General features: G+C 40.8%; 1 protein-coding gene across 1 annotated transcript; it reads right to left on the reverse strand.

Annotated features, from left to right (window-relative positions):
* Window positions 1–3220: 3220 nt before the first annotated feature.
* On the reverse strand, window positions 3221–21265 carry LOC138167911 (zinc finger protein 420-like). The gene is made up of 2 exons (XM_069096881.1): window positions 21119–21265; window positions 3221–6397 (listed from the first exon to the last, which is right to left on the reverse strand). Exon 2 carries the CDS (start codon window positions 6347–6349, stop codon window positions 4499–4501), a length of 1851 nt encoding a protein of 616 aa, XP_068952982.1. The 5' UTR covers window positions 6350–6397; window positions 21119–21265; the 3' UTR covers window positions 3221–4498.
* Between the last annotated feature and the right edge of the window lie 14 nt (window positions 21266–21279).

Raw genomic sequence — 21279 nt, forward strand, 5'->3', positions numbered from 1 at the left:
GGTTGTCCATCAGCAGAGTGCATGTCACTGCAGGTCGACTTGGACTAACGGTCCAAACAGGTATGCATCACCCCAGACGTCAGATCCCCAATTACTGAGGCACAATAAGCCCCAAGGATAAAACCAACTAGACCGCTAAGGACCAAGCAAGCAATGACTCAGAATCTCTCCAATCAAGCCCACACCCCAAATGAAGTTAAGGGCTTACATAAGTATAGGATAAGTATTCCCCACAGGGTAAAGGAATACAACTGAACCTATGACCCCGAGTTTAATCATTTTCAAGTTCCTACTCTTTCTAGCTAGCTTTGCACTGACCACCTGCAAAAAAGGAAGAGGAGTTCAAGACAAGTGGCCCATGCCTTCCCAATCTGGTGGGAAAGCCAGGAACTAATAAGCAGATTCTTGAGAAACAAATTTAAGCATAAAAAAGCAAGTATGAATAGAACACCTACCACACAGAAGGTAATTACGACAACCTTTCTGCTGTTAGTCTGCTCCTTGATGTCACACATCTGTCCCTCAAGTGTAACATGTAATAGGTCATTAAGGATGCATTAATAGGATAGCTCGTGGTACCACAGCCACAAGCAACAAAAAGTAAGAAGGTAGGAACTTATCCCAAATAAGCCTGATTAGGACCTCAAATTACAGCCCAGGCTATCAAAGGTAGTGCTGCTATCACAACTATGCCTTTAATACTTAAGCCTGACATGGAGAGATCGGGCTTCATTGGCAGGCTAAGAAGACAAGGTGTAAATGAAGGTGTACTTGGGAGCAGGAAGAAAAAGGAAAAATTATGGGAATTTTGAAGTTGTTACAAGTCCATTTCTCTATCTTCCACTCCCCACCTTACCTGTCCCCATTGCTGCCACTGAAGATCCCCAAGGTTGGACTACCTTCCAAGTATTCTTCTTGTTTAGCAGGTTTCTCCAAATATCAGTCTAGCTTTGCAAACTTTTGATTTTTCCACCTCTACAGAAGACCTTATCACAAAAGGTCACTAGAGAGCAGCTACATAGCTTTCTAAGAATCAGAATGAACCATGAAGGAAGAAAGGACATTCTTATATTGACAATGGCTTGTATTCTGGGAATTAGATTAAGCTTGCTATTAAGGCCTAATTTCTTTTAATCATGTTTTGAACCAGGCAATTCATGTGACAGATTTCCATAGTGTCCAAGGAACATAATAGTAAAGTCTGTGGTCAACGAGGTTGGGGGTTGTCCTGTCAAGGGAGGTAGAAGAATGGAATCTTCAGAAAAATCTAGCTGCAACCTTCACAGGTTAACTTCTCCAATCTTTCCTTCTGCTCTTTTCCACCCACCAGGGACAGAATCAATATTTAGATACAGTGCTAATGACTTCCAAATGTCTCTTAGAAGGCCTTTAGTAAAGCAATCTACTAATAGCTTTCATTTATTGGTGAGTTGTTGATTCATAATATCAACATTTTCTAGCACCGACGTATAATCCCCAAGATCAAAACTACCCTAGGTAAAGAGATGCAATTCTCCCAGTGAGTTAAGAGGTAGTAATGGCACAGTGTAGTGGATGGCGTTGTACTTGCAGTCAAGAAGGCCTGGGTTCAAATTCTGCCTCAGACATGACCAGCATATGATCCTAGATGAGTCACTTAACCTACCTGAGCCTTGGTTTTCACATCTATAAAATGGAGACAACAGCATCAATCAGGGTTGTGAGGATCAAATGATCTAAATATGCAGCATCTTTCCCAAGTGCTACAAACGTCAGCTATGCCATAATCTACATGCACTGAAGACATATCAAACTACATATAATCATGCAGACAAACTATTCTATCTTTACATCAATTTTAGCTAGTTGTCTAATTGGCTTATAGCTATAGCAGAGTATCCAGTACCCAGTATTTAGGGACGATGTATTCTTTCAATCTACTCAACTTTTATTAAATCTCCAAAGCTCCAAACTCTTTTCTGCTCTCCCTAAATTTCCAGTCCCACTTCTCCTTCACTGGATCATAGACTTAGAACTGGAAGGGACCTTGAGGGACAGACATCTTAGTATGTGCCCTCATTTTACAGAGGAACCTGGGGTCTGAAGAGATAATGACTTGTCTAAGGTCACAGGTTATCAGTGGTCAGAACTGGGATTTAAACCCAGGTGCACTGTCCCCAAATCAAGAATTCTTTCCATCACATTACTATAATATACCACAACAATGATAACATATTCCAAACCAAGTATCAATGGTAAAAATCACAACAGTAAAACAAGGTAATACAATTCAACAATATAGAATAGGTAGCTACTGGGTCAAAATAAATCAAAACTATTAAATCAAAAGAGGGATCCTTTAACTGTTCATTACCATGAGACCAAGTTATACAGGTTCCAGAAAGATCCATGCATAATTCAATGTGCATCCAGATTTTAGAAAATAGGTTATAAAGCTCAGAATAATTGACACTTCAGTCCACAGTGCAGTCAGTTCCTTATGGATAATAATATGAAAAATCAATGGCCACAGCTAAATTTTAGTGCTACTATTGTTAAAATTTACTAAACATTATGATTATGTACTCAGAAATTTAAGGATCTTGTTAAAATTTCTCTAGATGTTCTTGACGTTTTATGCCTTGAAATGAATTTTATAGTCTAAACCTATAAAATATTCCTTTGGTATGTATGTTGATATACAACTAAATACAATTTTTCTATAGGCACAGCCTAGATAGTAACAGTGAACTTTTCTTCTAATTATTTAGGACTTATTTCTGTAAAATTTTCATTTATGCAATATATGTGTACTGGTAGGCTAATTTCCACATAGCTGCTGCATTTATATTTGAAATGGTATTTTTCTCCTGTGATTTTGTTTAGTATTGTACAGAAAGGTATTATTGTGCATTTATTCTATATCCTGCTACTTAACTGAAGCTATCTGTTTCAACTTTCTTATTGCTTCTTTAGAGTTCTTTAAGTAAACCCTTATATCAACATCAGTTCATAGTGGAGAGAAAAAACCTTTTAAAAACAATTTTTGTAAGGCTCACATATTAAAGGATATAAAGGGGGGGAGAGGAGAAGGGGAAATGGGAGGGTACTTGTTGATACCAGATCTCAAAATCTATTAACAATAATTTAAAAGCATATCAATAGAAAAGACTAGATAAGCAAAGCCTAGAAAAGATTACACAGAAGTAGTCTAGTACTTGATAAACTCAAGAACACAAACTACAGCAGTAGGGACTCTTTATTGCATAAGAGCTGCTGGAAAAACTATAAAGTCTAGTAAAAAGTAAGTTTAGATAATCATCTTACAGTATATGCCACACTATATCCAAATGGCTCAACTAACAATATATAAATCACACCATAAAAAAATAACAAAAAGCAAAACGGAACCAAGAAGAGAACAGAATATTCTCTTTCATAACTAAGGATAACGGGAAACATTTGCAACCATTTACGGAATGGATTATAAAACAAAACAGACATTTTCAATCAAATAAAATGACAAACAAAATGAAACAAAACACAAAACACCTTTGCACAAATAAACTCAATGCATCTAGAATCAGAGAAAAAATATTCTCTTTAAACATCTCTGATAAAAGTACTGCACCAAAAACAAAATGGAATACAAATTTGAGATTAAGAGTTATTCTGAAACAGACAAACGATCAAAGGACAGGAACAGTTTTCAAAAGAGATATAGTTTAACAAAATTCACCTGAAAAATGTTCAACATCACTAATAATCAGAAAAATTAAAAGTAAAACAACCCTGATGAATCACTTCAATCCCAAAATAGGGGTAACATAGTTGGAAAGGATTTGGGAAAGCAAGCAGATTATTTCACTTCTAATTAAACTATAAAATGGTTCAAACAGGAATAGAAAACTGAAATTATGAAAGGAAAGTTACTAAACTGCTCGTACCCTCTGACCCTGAGATTCTATTCCTGGGTCTGTCTATATCCCAAATAGGGTATTAACAACAACAAAAAGACCCAGACGCTCAAAGAATATTCATAACATCATGGCGTATAACAAAAATCTGGAAACAAAGTATGTGCTCAACAATCAAAGAAATAACTGAACAAACTGTGATATATGAATGCAATTACATAGTACTCTGCTGTAAGGAAGAAATAAAAAAAAATAGAGAACCACAGGGAAAAGCTCCTACGAAGCATTGCAAAGTAATGAAAGGAGAGTCAAAACACAAAATACACAATGACTATAACAAGGTTGATACAGTTAGCATTAGAAAGCAACAGAACTCTAGTCCAATGCAATGGTCAATGTTACTACCATACTGTCAAAGGCAAAGAGAACATCCATTCTTTCTGTTAACAAAAGCAAAAAACTTTCTGGACAATGTTTGTTGGGAGATGTGTCAAAATGTCGTATTACATATATTTTTTAAAAAAGGATCAAAATATTTACAAGACTTTTCACTTCACTAATGAACTGATGTTAAGATATCTGTTTTAGATGAAAACCTTCCCTTAATCATTACATTCATAAGATTTATCTGCAATATGAAGTCTCTGATGTCGAGTAAGGCCTGTACTCCGGCGGAAGGCTTTCCCACATTTATTACATTCATAAGGTTTCTCTCCAGTATGAATTCTGTGATGGGAAACAAGGGATGAATTGCGATTGAAGGCCTTTCCACATTCATTACATTTATATGGTTTCTCTCCTGTATGAATTCTGAGATGTGGAGTCAGTTGTGAGCTCTGTCTGAAAGCCATCCCACATTCATTACACACGTAAGGTTTCTCTCCTGTATGAATTCTATGATGTACAGTAAGTTCTGCTCTCTGGCAGAAGGCCTTCCCACATTCACTGCATTCATAAGGTTTCTCTCCAGTATGGATTTTTTGATGGCGAGTAAGTCCAGTACTCAGACGAAATGCCATACCACATTCATGACATTCAAAAGGTTTCTCACTAGTATGGATTCTATGATGTTGGGTAAGTTCAGTGCTCTGACAGAAGGCCTTACCACATTCATTACATTCATAAGGTTTTTCTCCAGTATGAATTCTCTGATGGTAAGTAAGCTGTGATCTCTGGCGGAAGGCCCTACCACATTCATCACATTCAAAAGGTTTTTCTCCTGTATGAATTTTCTGATGTCGAGTAAGTTGTGAGCTCTGACGGAAAGCCTTTCCACATTCATTACAGTCATAAGGTTTCTCTCCAGTATGAATTCTCCAATGCTGTATAAGTTGTGTCCTTTTACCAAAGGCTTTTCCACATTCAATACACCCATAAGGTTTTTCTCCAGTATGAGTTCTATGATGAGAAGCAAGGGATGAACTATAATTGAAGGTCTTCCCACATTCATTACATTTATAAGGTTTCTCTCCAGTATGAATTCTCAGATGTCGAGTAAGGTGTGAACTCTGGTGGAAAGCCTTCCCACATTCAGTGCATTCATGCTTTTCTCCAGTATGAATTTTTTGATGTCTTGTAAGTTCTGTGCTCTGGCGGAAAGCTTTCCCACATTCGTTACACTCATAAGGTTTCTCTCCCGTATGAATTCTCTGATGAGAAGCAAGAGAAGAGCTGTGGTTAAAAGCTTTCCCACACTGATCACATCCATAAGGTTTCTCTCCAGTATGAATTCTCTGATGGGAAGCAAGGGAAGAGCTGTGGTTGAAGGCCTTCCCACATAGATTACATGCATAAGGTTTCTCTCCAGTATGAATTCTCTGATGGCGAGTAAGGTGTGCGCTCTGTCGGAATGTCTTCCCACATTCACTACATTCATAAGGTTTCTCTCCAGTATGGATCCTGAAATGCTGAGTAAGTTGTGTCCTCTTGCAGAAGGCCTTCCCGCATTCGATACATGCATAAGGCTTTTCTACAGTATGAATTCTTTGTTGTTGAATAAGCTGTGTTCTCCATAATGTGGCCTTCCCACATTCATAAGGTTTCTTTCCAGTATGTAACCTATGATATTCAATTAGGTCTGAATGATAACTGAAAGATTTCCCACTTTCATTGTACTTAGAAAATACCTTCTTTGAGGAAATTTTATTGTATTTTCTTAGATCCGAATACAGTCTGAAGCTCTTTCTGTGTGTGTCATATTTGGGAAGATTCTTCCCTATAGGTACTCTCTGTTGTGGAAAAAGAATTGGTCCTACACCAAAGAGTCGGCCATATTTATTATATTCATGGCTTCTCAATTTCCTAGGGGCTTTCCTTTGGATGATTTTTACATGCTGTGTTTTCTCCTCATCACTCTGCTCCTCCTCTAACCTGGCTTCATATTCCCAGGCTTCACTCAATTTAGAGTCACAAGGACCATCACTTGTAAGTTTTTCCTGGGATGATTCTTCCATAGGAGCCCAGTTTTGGAGTAGACTTCTTTACAGGTCTGATATGCCAATCTGAAAAATAAAAGAAATGTCAATATCCCATAGTAACTTTGGTTTCTGGCCTACTCTTCTAATCTGAAAAAAAAATTTAAGCATCCTCTGTTCCCTGTACTATACACATTTTTTATGAATATGATACAGGTGAAAACTAACAAAAATAAAAACAATAACAACTTTCTAACTTCAAAGGATAGTATTAAGACAAATATTAAAATCTTACATTTGCAGAATTGTTGTAGAAAAGTGCTTTACAAACCTTAAAATGTGACATAAATCTAAACGATCAGTCATCATATCTTATTAAATACCTTACACTGAGACTCATGACTGCATGAAGACAGAAGATCAGTTACTTTGCAAATGAATGAGGTTCAGAGTGGGCACTTGCCCAAAATTATACTGTTAATAAAAAGTGTTCAATGTGAGATTCAAAACTTCTACTGATTCCAAAATCCAAAGCTCTTCCTAGTACATAACATTTCTTCTCTAGTCTTTTATCCCAATGGTCTTTTCACAACACTGTTACCTACACACAAAAGAATAAATCCATCCTCAGCCAGAAATATATACACTATGGCTGGAAAACCAACATTTAAGAATGATACAGAGGGGTGGCCAGGTGGCTCAGCGAGTAAGAACACCGGCCCCAGTGTTGGGATGACCCGGGGATGGAATCAGGGCTCAGATACTTAACACCACACCCAGAAACACATGGCCGTGTAACCTTGAGCAAGTTACTTAACCCCAAGTGCTTAAAAAAAAAAAAGAATAACACAAAGTAAATGATAAGAGCAGAGCCAAGATGGCAGAGTAGCAACAAGTACAGAGAGTCTCCCTCACGCCCCACCAAACTCATCCAAACATACCTTTAAAATGCACCAGACAAAATGATCCAAGAAAAAGTCAAGTGAATCATTTTTCCAATCCAGGTCAGCATAGAGAAACAAGCAGAGAGGTCTATGAACACTAAGTACAAGGTCTGGTCAAGATCATGGCTGCTGGAAACACTCCAGCTCAAGACCTGGACAAAAAGGTTCCAGTCCCATACTGAGGCCCCACAGGGCATGGGAACAGGTGCCATCTACAAGTTTTATCTCCCACTACTCAACCTTGGGTTACAGATTCAGGGTGGATGGAGGAAGAGATCTTAACACAGCTGTAACAGTGTTGGGTAAGGGGCCGTCTTGCGCTCTATGCTGTGTAGCCTTAGACCTTGAGTCTCCCCTACCTGGAGCAGAGCATGGTTTCAATTCCAGCTTCTAACCTGATCTGAAACCTGGAGAATAATTGGGTAGAAATCTAAGACAAAAGAGAATGACTGAACAGGTTGTGGCTTTTTGGATATTATGGAATATTATAATTCTATAAAAACAGAAGGGGGTGATTTCAGGATGATGTAAAGTGAGCAAAACCACAACAGCTTGCACAGTGACAAGAATGTCGTAGAAACAAACAGCTTTGAGAGACTTAGAAGCTCTGATCAGTACATGAAACATGCTGCCTATCTCCTGATGGAGAGGGGCTGAGTGTAAAATGACACATACACACAATTTATGTGTGCATACATATATTTATGTATATTTTTTCTTTTAGACATAGTCAACGCAGAAATTTGTTTTACTTAACTATGTCTGTAATAAGAGATTTGTTTTTCTTTTATTCTTAATTGAGGGGAAGAGGGAGGAAAGGGAGGATAGAATTTTGGTGATAAAAAAACTAAGAATGATCCAGAAGTCTGAAGGATTGGGATGAACTGGCATTCACTTTTTTGACATGACTAAGTTCCCAGGCTTCTCAATTTCCCTTATTTGTCATGGATGCATACCTAAGGGTTGAGAAAACATGAAAGAACAGGGCTAACTAATTCTACATCTCCTCCTCATTCAAGAAAGCGCTTTCTTGAACATCGTGTTTCTGAAATGCTCTCTCTAGTTGTCTGGAATGAACCACTGCCACGTGTCAATCTGTACTAGGGAATTAGGCATATGGCAGGTAAAGGCAAAATGTCTAAAATATTTAATAGTGAAACAAATTAAGTAATAATTTATTCCTAAAACCTACAATGTGTATTACTAGACTGATGAAATGGGCTTTCCAATATGTGGTATGAACTGATATCATTTCATTGAATATGATGAATATGATATCATTATGAGTTATCATGACTAACTATAGAGAAGCTGAGGCAAATTACTAGGGGACATAACTATTCATCTGTACTATTTAGTTACAAAGGAGAGGTGCTTACTCCTCCAAAGACCGTAAGTTTAAAGGTGACATCTGCTTTTATTTAGCAGCAAATGGCTTCCTTAAATTTGGTCATTTTCACAATTCAAAGGTAAAAGTGACACCTTCGAATTCAAGAATACCTGAAATTGTTATATGAACTGACTTCTAAGTGACTGATGTTACAGCTCAATTTTTTACATTTATCCTCCTCTTCCATAATTTGAGCTCAATTCAATTCAATTCAACATATATTAAGAGCTTTCTAGGAGTCAGGCACTAGGCTAGGTACTGGAAATAAAAGGCAAATTCAAAAAAGTCCCTTCCCTCAAGGAGCTTACATTCTATAGGTCTAAATGTGAACAAATTTGATATGTTACTACAGAGTATTACAAAAAAATCTTAAATTTCATTTCTGGGTCAGTTCACCAGTATCCAAGTATTCAAATCTATACATCATGACTAATTTTATAATGGAAGAAATTAAGCAAGTTAACAAAATTCTGAACCGCAAGATCAAACAGCAAAACAGTCCTCTTATACTAACTGACTCAAATAAGAAAACATGCACCCAACTCATTATCACTAACATGTAATATTACATGGCAAATCATGAGAATCAAGAGTTAATGATCCTTTGACAAATCTTTACTACTTACAAGGTGAATAACCTTGAGTTAAAAGTGATAATTTATTAGAAAACTCAATATTTATGGTCATAATCCTCACATACACAAATGAATGGAATCATGAAAACTCTATTACTTCCGTCCACCAACCCAACCCCAGAGGGAACAGTACTAACAATCTCTTGATCTGATGCTGGTTTTTTTTTTGTTGTTGTTGGTAGTTCTCAAAGAGAAACATGACATCAAGAAGGTGATGCCATGACATGAAAGTGAACTGGAGTTAAGTGAGGGAGGGCTGAGCAAAGTCACCAGCCTCATGTTCTCCTCTAGAGCCATCTGAGTCCAGAGGCCAGATATACATTGAAGACTAGAGATGGCCCAGGATGCAGTGGAAGATCTTGGCCTGTTAAAGCTAAGCTCTTCAACAGGTCTCCTTTTGACTGAGGCAACTGCCATTCAGTGAGCAAAGGGAAGGAAGAAAATCAGAAGGGAATTACATTTGAAGGGGAAAGGGGTCACACATCAGGACAAGACTAAGGATACTGTATCTAGCAGATCTGTTTATCCCCATTACCTTCACTGGGGGCAGCTAGGTGGTAACACTGGATAGAGTGCCAGACCTGAAGTCAAGACGTCCTAGTTCAAATCTACACTGAGACACTTACTAGCTGTGTGAGCCTGGGCAAGTCACCTAAGCCTGTTTGCCTCAGTTTTCTCATTTCTAAAATAAGCTGGAAAAGGAAATGGCCAACCACTCCAGTACTTTGTCAAGAAAACCCCAAAGTGATGAGAGTTGAACAAGACTGAAATGACTGAACAACTACAAATTATCCAGATGCAGGTGATCTCATTGGTGAAGGTCCATGAGTTCATGCCTTATGAAAGTTGAAAGAAACGGGAATAGTTAGCCTAGAGAAAACTTGAGGAGAAGAAAAACAGTTCAAATTTTTTTGGGGGGGAAGGGAGAGAGAAAAGACCAAAGGAAGGAACATCAGTATTAAACTTGTACCTAGCCCCAGAGAGAAGAGAGGGCCAAGGGATTGCAGGGGCAGATTTCAGTTTAAGATCATGAATTTCTTAATAAGGAGTGGTATGGGCTGTTTTGAGAGAGAGTTCTACCTCACTGGAGAACTTTAAACAAAGGTCAAAGGTCAACAGGATAATTTGTTGAAAATCAGAGGTACATGGAGCACTAGCTTATAGTTGGAACAGAGCCCTAAGGTTGGCTTCAAAACCTAGCTTGGATGGATTGATACTGATGTTATGTGAACCTGACTCACAGTTTCAACTATCAGCTGAGGGAGTAGGACCAGATGGTTTCTGAGGTCCCTTCCTGATGTGCACATCTGACCATGCATGGCACTTTCCTCTATAACCTCCTTATGGCTTCAGGATCAAACAGGAAATCTGTTGGGTCTGAAAGCTCTTCACAGCCAGGCCCCTTTCTACTGTTCCAGAAACTGGTCTTGTGATTTTTCATACATAGCGCTCCAGCTCCCAACTCACGCCTTCTCACTGTCCTCCAGGCCTGGACTGTTCTCCCTCTTCACCTCTACTTCCTTTCTGACTTGCTTAAATCCCACCTTTTACAAGAGACTTTTCCCATTCCACTACTACTGTCTTCCCTCTGGAATTAACTACCATTTAACCACATATATTATTATGTAATAACAATGTTATTAATATTTTTATTATTACGTAGTTGACATGTTGCCTCCCCCATTAAGATGTGAAGTCCATGAAAACAGAAAAATCTGGAACACAGTAAGTGATTAATAAAATGCTTGATTGGCAGAGATTCTATGGCCCTAAGCCATGTCCTTCTGCAATGACAGAAAGACAAACACCCTTATCTTTCTGGATAACATGGTTTTATTTTCTCTGGCTAGTCATGGCTTCAAGCAGCATACACTTCTAACAATAACTAACCCAACAGGTCTGAGTAACAGCAAACAGCAAACATCAACTGGGACACAAGTCCAAATAAACTTACGAAGTCAGTCAATTCCATCTTCTATTTGGAGATTAACTTTATATCAACTTCATTAAGGTGGACCCTTCAGGATAGTTTTCAATCAGGCCTATTCACTGACTGGGCCCTATCTCACTCAAAGTGAGAACCTAAAAAGGCCTTAGCCTAAAAGGGTCTCCCAGTGCATCCTGAGCCACCTCCAGTCATCCTGATGAGTATCTGGCTACTGGACCCAGATGGCTCTGGAGGAGAAAGTGAGGCTGGAGACCTGGCACAGCCCTCCCTCCCTCAAATCCAAGTCAACTGCAAGTCATGTCATCATCTCCCTGATGCCAGGGTCCTCCTCGAGAACAAAGGACAAACAACTACTATTACTACTACTACTTTCAATCAGAATTCCACTGGAGCCATACTGAGGCTGTTCTTCCATGGAGAAAGCAGTCCTGGAGAACACCTGTGCCCACAATGATTTCAGGCCAAGGTTATTACTGGCAGACAAAGCATCAGACAAAGCAAATATGCACACGAGCACTTCAGAAGAACCATTCTTGTCTAAGGAAAATAGGTTGTATGAATTCATATCCAGCTTTTCATTACCTTTCCATGAAAACTCTTCCCCATCTGAACTTTTCCATTTCTGTCCACCTCACCCTAACTCTTCACCCTCGCTGGCCTCACGACTCCCAATCAGCTGCCAAACCTTCTCATTTCTACCCCACTACACCTCCTATCCTAGCTCAGGATCTCACTGCCTCTTCTCTTGGACAATTATTTTACCAGTTTCCTAAATGATTTTCCTTCCTCAAGGCTTACCAGAGACCATCATCCCAACAAGTATCAAAGTAACCTTCCCAAAGCAGTGGTCAGGTCATGTGCCTACTACTGCCATGGCCACAGATTAGCTCTATATCAAAAATGAAAACTTCCGTTTCATATTTAAAGCCCAGAACAACTTGTGCTGAAAGGGGGAAGGGGAAGGGAATAAGCATTTCTAGAACATCTACTGGGTGCCAGACACTGTGCTAAGTGCTTTGTACAATGTTATCTCATTTGATCCTCACAACACCCTGCGAGGCAAGTGCTCTTAATATATCCATTTTATAGTTGAGGAAACTGATGGATCTGAACTCAGCTCTTACTGACTCCAGGCCCAGCATTCTATCCATTGTGTCACCAGTTGCCAACTGAACCTACCTATCCAACCTTATACATCAGTCCCTTTTAATCATTCTATGATGAAGTCAAACCGGACTTCTAATAAGGCACTCCATTTCCCATCTCTATGCCTGCCACCAGATGGGTCATATGCCTGGAATTCACTCCCTTTTCAAGTCTATCTTTTAGAATCCTCTGTTCCTTTTAAGATTCTAATTGCCACCCTCTGCAGAAGGCCTTCCAAAATCACCTTGTATCTACTTTGTAAGCACTCTAAATACTATATATGTTAACAACTCTGCCTATTTATTTTAAACTCCTTGAGAGCAGGAACTCATTTTTGCCTCTGTATCTTTACTGTAGCCTAGTAAAAAAGTGCCTGGTTCTTGATAAAAGACTGACACTTAAAACTGGCACACAAGGTTCAAAGTTCTCACTTTCAAAAAACAATTTCACTATGTTGCCAAAAGTTGGCTTAAAATATCTAGCATTGCAGAATAAGAGTCTAACGGATATGTTAGGTATTCCCTCTTCTAGACTTTCCAAGTTCAAATCTTATATAATAATTATAAAAGCATTTACACAGTTCTTTAAGGTTTGTGAAATGCTTTACACATATATGCTATTTTATTTGGTCTTAACTATGACCCTAGAAGGTAGGTACTGTTATTATCTTCATTTTACAGAGGGGAAACTGAGGTACAGGAGTTAAGTGTCTTGTCCAGGGTCACAGAGTCAATAAGTGTCTGAACTAAGGGTCAAACCCAAGTCTTTGTGATTCTAAGTTCAGCCCTCTATTTGCAGGACCATTTGGCTGCCTCTATTAAACTAGAATAACGGGGCAAAATAAGGGAAGCTTGTGTCAGCCACCTTCTCTCCCAGAAGCAGAAGGTCTTCGAGGGCATCCAGTCCAACAACCTGAGTTAAAGAAGGAAGAGAAAGCCCCCAAAGCAGTGACTTGGACAGGTGGGCACAGCAGGAACACGGCCCCTAGATTTGCCAGCTCCCACAGCCATGCTCTCAGACTCCTGGCTCTGGTGTCACTCGAGTTCTCAAGGGAGCTCTGCAGGGAGGATACACTGGAAACCACTAACTCCCAATCTAAGGCGCCCTTGGTTCCAAAGCGAAAAGCTCTGCCACGTCCTGTTTCCTGGGGGCCATTTAATATTCTGCACGCAGTTCTCATAGAAGCTAAAGACCAGGGTCATCTAAACAGTCCTTGTGTATACTGAGTTTTGTTCATGAAAAAAAAAAAAAGTCTTTACAGTTGATTTTGCAGGTTCTTTTGTTGGCTCAGCCAACGACTACTACATGACCCAAAGGGTTGCCAAGAAACTCACAAACAAATTCAGTGTCCAACAAGAGTCCTCAGCTGACTGGAACCCCTGGTGCCTGCTCTTTCCCACCTTCTATGGTGTGCGCTTCTGAATAGCCTCTCTCTGGTTTTTATACTCCAATGGCCTATGGTATTTTTCAACTTTGTAGCTGCCTGCCATCCTTTGGGAAGTTAAAAAAAATTAAAAGAAAGAGAAAACTGAAATTTCATAGGACAAGTTTTCTTGATTTCAGGAAAAAAATAGGTTTCAATTACTGAAAGAAGAAGAAATAGCAAAGGGCAGTTTGAGGGGATTCTGAAGAGCTCGGCCGACGGGGCACCATACAGAGATTCAGTCACTTTCTTTGGGGCACAACCTCATGAAGTATTATTACCAAATTACCAACAGCTTTCCTGCCATTTCCCAATAGGGAGGGTGTTCTGGGATGTGCTAAAAGAATTGTTCTAACTACAAGCCTAGACCTCTAGTAAGGTGCTCCCTGGGTATGGTGGTTGACAGCAGGGGGTGGCATGTGAATTAGAGAAGGCAAGCTGGAATGCAGAGAAAGTTTAAAGGCAGCAGTTGGTCAATGAGGGATATTAGAAGAAACAGTGACAGACTCTCCCAGAACCAGTAATGTGGGAGACAAGGGAGGCACAACAAAGATACAAGGTCAGACAAGAGCAAAAGCTCAGTCTAGAAGGAAACTCCTCCAGGTCTAGCTTCTTCGCCTCTAAAAAAGAGGCCTTGAAGTCTAGGGCAACAGGCAGAGAAGGCAACTTCACTGAGAAGAGGTGAGTACAGGAGCACACTTCCAAGAACAGAGAATAGAACTCTCCCTGAAATTGACACATTGCCTAACAGTGAAAATTCTAGGACACAACTCAAACTGAGTGATCAATTGCCAGGAAAAGTCATTGGGACTTGAGGCTCAAAAGGGTAAGTCTGGGGAGGCCAGATGGTGATGCAGACAAGCAGTCTGGTTGGTTGGTTGCTGTCCTTTGGTCTTGAAGAGGGCCAAAATGGCACCACTACATTAGGGTCAAGGTACCGTGCGTCTGACTGGGGCTGATCAGACCAGCAAGAGCGCAGAATGCTCTACCACAGGCGGGGCCCAAAAACTCCCCGTGAACATTTGGGCTGGATTCTCTAAATATGTACATCTCGCCTTTCTTTTCAGTTACGTCAATTCTGCTTTGCTCATAGAGCACAGCAGCTTCTCTGATGAGGTCGGGTCATGCTGGGCTGTCCTGTGTCAGTGTCTCCCACATCACACAAACAATTCCAAAGTTCTTGAGAGAGACCTTGAGAGTGTCCTTGTAATGCTTCTTCTGACCACCATGTGAACACTTGCCCTATGTGAGTTCTTCATAAAATAGTCTTTTAGGAAAGCATATGTAACCCTAATCCCCTGTCTCTGAACATAAATACATATGCTTGCCTAAAAAAGCACACAGTCGTCACGGTAAAATTATTAAAAAAAACTGTGAAAAGGTACTAGTACAAAGAATAACTCCTATACCAATGATATTGTCCAAATTAAACTCCCTTCAGTAGTGTATACTGGTAAATTCTCAAAATAAACCCCAAAGAAAGGTCATGTGCTACCTGCAGGGAAAAGGGAAAGGGAGGGATGAAGTTTCAAAGTGAGGCCAAGGCCAGGGAGAAGGGGGGTGGCTGCTAATGAAACAATTTCTGGAGCTTCCTGGGAGAAAACTAAAATCAGAAGGGATTTAAAGGTGAAATGGATGAAGGCATTTATACAACATCTTTGGGAACTGATGTAAATCTGAAGAAGTTGGGATTTAGCAAACAGTAACATGGTTCCCCCCAAATCCCTAAAGCCTTCAAATAATTCTTAGTAATTATTCTTTTGTCATGGAGGATGAGAAGGTGAAAGGTGGCTGCCTCTGACTCTTCCTGCTTTAAGACTGCAAGGACCTTAGATTTTCATGGAGCTCCTCCCTTCTCAAAACTTCCTCCATTTCAGCAGACAGTCTACAAAAGTTAGGAGAATCTCTAAATTGGATGACTACTCAGAAAACAGACAAAGCCTAAAAAAAAGTTACTATGGCGAAAGGAAAGATCAAAATACAAACTCAGAAGATGACAATAAAGTCAAAACTGCTACAACCAAAGTCTCAAAAAAAAAAAAAAAACTGGTCTCAGGCCATGGAAGAGCAGATAAAGGATTTTAAACATCAAGTAACAGAAGTGAAGGAAAGAGAATAAAAATGGAAATATTGCAAGAAAATAATGAAAAATGAGTCAACAGGTTGGTAGAAGCATGAAAAAAAATTGAAGAAAATAACACCTTAAGAAACAGAATACACCAAATAGTAAGAGGCCCAAAAATCCAATGAGAATGTCTTGAAAAGCAGAATTGGCTAAACGGAAAAAGATATTTAAAAAATGCACTGAAGAGAAGAACTTTTTAAAAAGCAGAATTGGCCAAATGGAAAGACGTACAAAAGTTCACTGAAGAGAATAATTCCTTACAAATTAGAACTGGGCAAGTGGAAACTAATGACTCTTTGAGACATAAAGAAACAATCCAACAAAACTGATAAAATGTGAAAATATCTCATTAGAAAAATGACCTGACCTGGAAAATATATCTAGGAGAGCTAATTAAAGAATCATTATGACTACCTGAAAGCCAAGATCAAAAAAAAAAAGAAGCTAGACATCTTTTAAGAAATTATCAAAGAGGGGTGGCTAGATAGCGCAGTGAGTAAAGCACTGGCCCTGGAGTCAGGAGGACCCCAGTTCAAATCTGGCTTCAGACAACTTAATACAAAACTAGCCTTGGGCAAGTCACTTAACCCCAAGTGCCCTACCTTCCCCCCTCCAAAAAAAAAAATCATCAAGGAAAACTGGCTTGATAGTCTAGAACCAATAAAATATAAATTGAAAGAATCCACTGACTCCTCCTGAAAGAGATCCCAAAATGAACAGGAATATGATAGCCAAATTCCAGAGCTCACAGGTGAAGGTGAAATTCTTGCAAGCAGCTCAAAAGAAAAAAATTCAAATATCCAGGATCCAGAGTCAAAATTACACAAGATTTAGCAGTTTTTACATTAAACGATCAGAGGGCTTGGAATATCATATTCTGGAGGATAAAAGAGCTATGATTACAACCATATATCAGCTAACCAACAAAACTAAATATAATCCTTCAGGGGAAAAAAAATGAATATTAAAGGAAATAGAGAACTTTCCAGCATTCCTGATGAAAAGACCAGAACTGAACAGAAAATCTGACTTTCAAGTACAAGACTCAAGAGAAACATAAAAAGGTAAACGAGAAACATAAAAAGGTAAATGGGAAACAGAAATCATAAGGGATTCAATAAGGTTAAACTATTTACCATGCTACATGGGAAAATGTTACATATAATTCCTAAAAACTTTCTTAGGGCAGTCAGAAGGAGTGCACATAAGGCAGAGGACATGGGTGTAACTTGAATATGATGTGATGAGACTATCTAAAAAAAAAACCCAAAAACAAATTAAATAAGATTAAGGGATGAGAAAGGAATGTACTGGGATAAAGAAAAAGGGACAGGTAAAATGGGGTAAATTAGCTGAGGCACAAAAGAACTTTTACAGTACAGGGAATCATAAGGGAAATGTCAGGGAACACATAAACCTTACCCCTCATTGTAACTGGCTCAAAGAAGGAATAACATATAAACTAAGTTGGTTATAGAAATGTTTCTTACCCTACAGGAAAGTAGGAGGGGAAGGGGGGCTCACAGAAGGAAATGCAGATTGGGAGAGGTAAAAGTCAGAAGCAGGGTGAAAGGAGAGAGATAGTAGGATAAATGGGGAAAATGGGATGGAGGCAAATACATAGCTAGCAGTCAAAACTGTGAAAAAAATTTATATAGCAAGCTTCTCTGTTAAAGGGGCCTCATTTCTCAAATATGTAGAGAATGTAGTTAAATTTATAGAAATAAAAGCCATTCCTCAATTGATAAATGGTCAAAGGATATGAACAGGCAGTTTTCAGATAAAATAATCAAAGCTCTCTCTCAGTCATATGAAAAAAGTGTTCTAAATAACTACTGATGAGAGAAATTCAAATTAAAACAACTCCTAAATTCCACCCCATATCTATCAGATTGGTTAATATGACAGAAAAAGAAAATGACAAATGATGGATAGGATGTGGGAAAATTGAGACACTAACACTCATGTACTGATTCAACCACTCTGGAGAGCAATGTGGAACTATGCCCAAAGGACTATAAAACCATGCATACAACTACTAGATCTGTAGCCCAAAGAGAGAAAAACAAAACAAAACAAAAATATGTGCAAACATATTTATAGCAGCTGTCTGTGGGGATAAAACACTGGAAATTGAGAGGCCCATCAACTGGGGACTGGCTGAACAAGCTGTTGCGTATGACTGTGACAGAACCCTATTGTTCTATAAGAAATGACAAGCAGAATGCTCTCAGAAAAACCTGGAAAGACTTATATGAACTGATGCAAAGTGAACTGAGAAGAACCTGGAGAACATGGTACATAGTATCAGCAATGGTATATGATGATTAACTGTGAATGACTTTGACTATTCTTGGCAATGCAATAATACAAGACAATTCTGAAGGTCTTATGTTGAAAAGTGCTCTCATCTCCAGAGAAAGAACTTATGGAGTCTGAATGCAGATGGAAGCATATCTTTTTTTTTACTTTCTTTACTTTTTCTTGGGGTTTTTGTCTGTGTTTTCTTTCACAACATGACTAACATGGAAATATATTTTACATGACCACATGTATAATTGATATTAAATTGCCTTCTCAATGAAGGGGCATTAGGAAAAAGAGAGGAAGAGAATCTGGAACTCAAATTTTAAAAAAACAAAATGTTAAAAATTTTTTTTACAGGTAATTGGAGAAAATAAAATATTTTTTTAAATCCAAAAAGCAAAGTCCTCCATACATGTCTGCACAGTTCAGCAAAATAAAAAATACCCACATTATCCATGTCCAAAAATATGTCTTTTTCTGCATTTTAAGTTCATCACCCTTCTGTAAGGAGATGAATTATGAAAAAGTTTCTTTTCGAGACCATAACAGTAACCTCTTTCCCCTCATTAATTAAAACAACAACAACAACAAATAAAAACACCTAGCAGGTCATCATCTCCAAAACTGACAGGAACTAGACCCAAGGTACTTGAACAGGAGTGTCCTCTACTGTATTCCCCTACATACCTATCTAGTCCTCCCTTTGAAAACACCCAATGAAGAGGCACTACCTGGGGGGAGGAGAACCATCCCACTTCTGCAGAAGTCTAATCACATGCCATTTAGTAGCTTCCCCTGCTACTGTTTCCAACACAGTCAGGTGTCCTAGTAGACAGAGTGCTGGGCCTGGAGTCAGGAAAATCTATTTCAATTCTGACTTCTGATAGTTACTAGCTGCATGACCATGGACAAGTCACTTAAGCTGTTTGCCTACTGCCTATTGAGTGTCAAAGGCCGGATTTGAACTCAGGTCTTCCAGGCTCCAGACCCAAAGCTCTATCTACTGCAACACCTAGCTGCCAGTAGTAGTAGTAGTAGTAGTAGTAGTGGTAGTAGCTGTCGTCTTCATACTGCTGGTGTTGGTGGTAGTAATGATGGTAGTAGTAGTGGTACTGTGGGTAGATTCCAGAGACAATTCTATCTGTGGTGTACTAACACAGAATTCAGCCTACTTTCACAGAAGATTGAGGTAACTCATCATGAGAGCATTCAATTCCCATCCTCTGTGCCTCAAAATTTCTAGTTATTACCTTCCTTCTCTCCCCTCTACCTCCTCTGAGAAGGGTCTCTCTATTCCTTATTTAAACTAATCCCTCTATCTTTGCCCTACCTGCTCTGAAACAAGAATCATTCCCTTCTCATGAATCTTCAATCTCTTCCTTTCCACCAGTTTCTGGCTATTTGTCTACATACATGTTCAGATTTCAAAACTAAAAAAGGGCTTTCGATTCCCCGTCACAGACAAATGTGTTGAAAAATCTACAGACTCACTTCATCCCTAGCTACCTGCTTAAATACACTTTTGTGTCTCCCCTTTCACTGAGAATTCCGTCTCAAAGATCACCCGACTACCCCTTCCTCACCAAATCTCTTGACCGCTTGCCCCGTTTGACAAGGATGGAGACCATCCCCTCTCCATACACCTGCTTTCTCGGGACTCCCAGGTCTCTCCCTAGCTCTGGTCTCTGCCTCCTCACTCCCTAGTGTTACCATCTTTTCCACCCCTCCGCATGGGTTTGTCACAAAGCTCTCTGAAAGGCTCTCAGTGCTTCCTGTTACATTCTTCCCTTGGCAACTTCGTCATTCAGCAGCCACATGCCATCGCCTCCATCCTCAAGGCACTGTGCACTGCGAACTCTGCAAACCCGAAAGTGCTGCATGAACACCAGCTGTTCTGGCAAAGAATATCCCAAGTCACGTAACGACACCTTTTCAGCATCACCTCAGTCACGCCTCTTCACCGCACTCTGGCCAAAAATGACACCGTTTTCCACTTCTTTAACGCATTTACGCTGTGCGTGTGTTTTGGATAACTCTCTTAAAATGATCCCCAAATTAGACGATGATCTATGGGAGAAGAGGGTCGCGCCTTATCGAGTTTTCACTCTATTCTGCCCATCCCGGGTAGGCAATAGGGCTCCCTTAGCTGCCATCCCTCCCAGCCGGGGCTGCGGTGACTCCCGGGCCTGAGGGGCGGCGCTAGATGGGCGCAGGTCACGGCTGACTGCCCTCCTGGGGATGAGGGAGGGGTCAGGAGGCATCGCCCGAATGCCAGCGAGGAAGGAGAAAAGCCGCGGCCGCACGCGCGCCCCCAGCTGCCGCTGGGAGGGCACCCGGGGCCGCCTCTGCGCCCTTTTTTACAGAAGAGGAAACGGAGGCAGGCGAGGCTGAAGCGCCCCGCGCAGCTGCCGGGTGCCCGCAGGCGAGTGGGAGCACCATCATGCCCAGGCTGACCGAGGGCCCGAGCCCCGCGCTGCTCCGGGGCTGGGTTTTAGCCACTCAGACACAAGGGGCGAGGGGCGGGGTCGTCTCAGCTGAAGTGTTCGTGCAGGTTAAAGTTCGCGGGGAAGGCTAAGCCAGAAGACGAGCCCAAGCCAGGCACGGGCGGGGGGAGGCGCAGGAGAGCGAAGAGGAAGGGGAGAAGAAGGGGGGAGGGAAAGGAGGCTCCGTCTCCTCCCCACCCCCCTCCGGCGGCGCCGCTCTGCGCAAGCGCACTGGCACCGGGTCGGTGGGGGAGGGGAGGGAGCCGGGTCTGGGCCCCCCGCGCCCCCTCCCCCCCCCCCGCTCAGCGCCCGAGCCAGCGCCCGCAGGCTCCCCGGCCCTGGCCCCGCGGTCGCAGTAACAGCGGCGCCGGCCACCGCACCGGCCCGGGCCCGCTCCCAGGACTCACCAACCGAGCGGCGGCGCCTCAAGCCCGGACAGAGCGAGCTCCTCCACAGAGACGGCTCCCAGGGAGCTCCCAAGCCAAGCACCGCGAGAGCGGGATCGAACGCTGGAGAGCGCGATCCAATCCAGGAGCGCGCGCCTCCGTGAAGCCACGCCCCCCGGCGC

Source organism: Petaurus breviceps, unplaced genomic scaffold (genome assembly GCF_028583685.1).
Source record: "Petaurus breviceps papuanus isolate PSGF00001 unplaced genomic scaffold, PetGlider_PUasm1.0 328, whole genome shotgun sequence".
NCBI classification, from domain to species: Eukaryota; Metazoa; Chordata; class Mammalia; order Diprotodontia; family Petauridae; genus Petaurus; species Petaurus breviceps.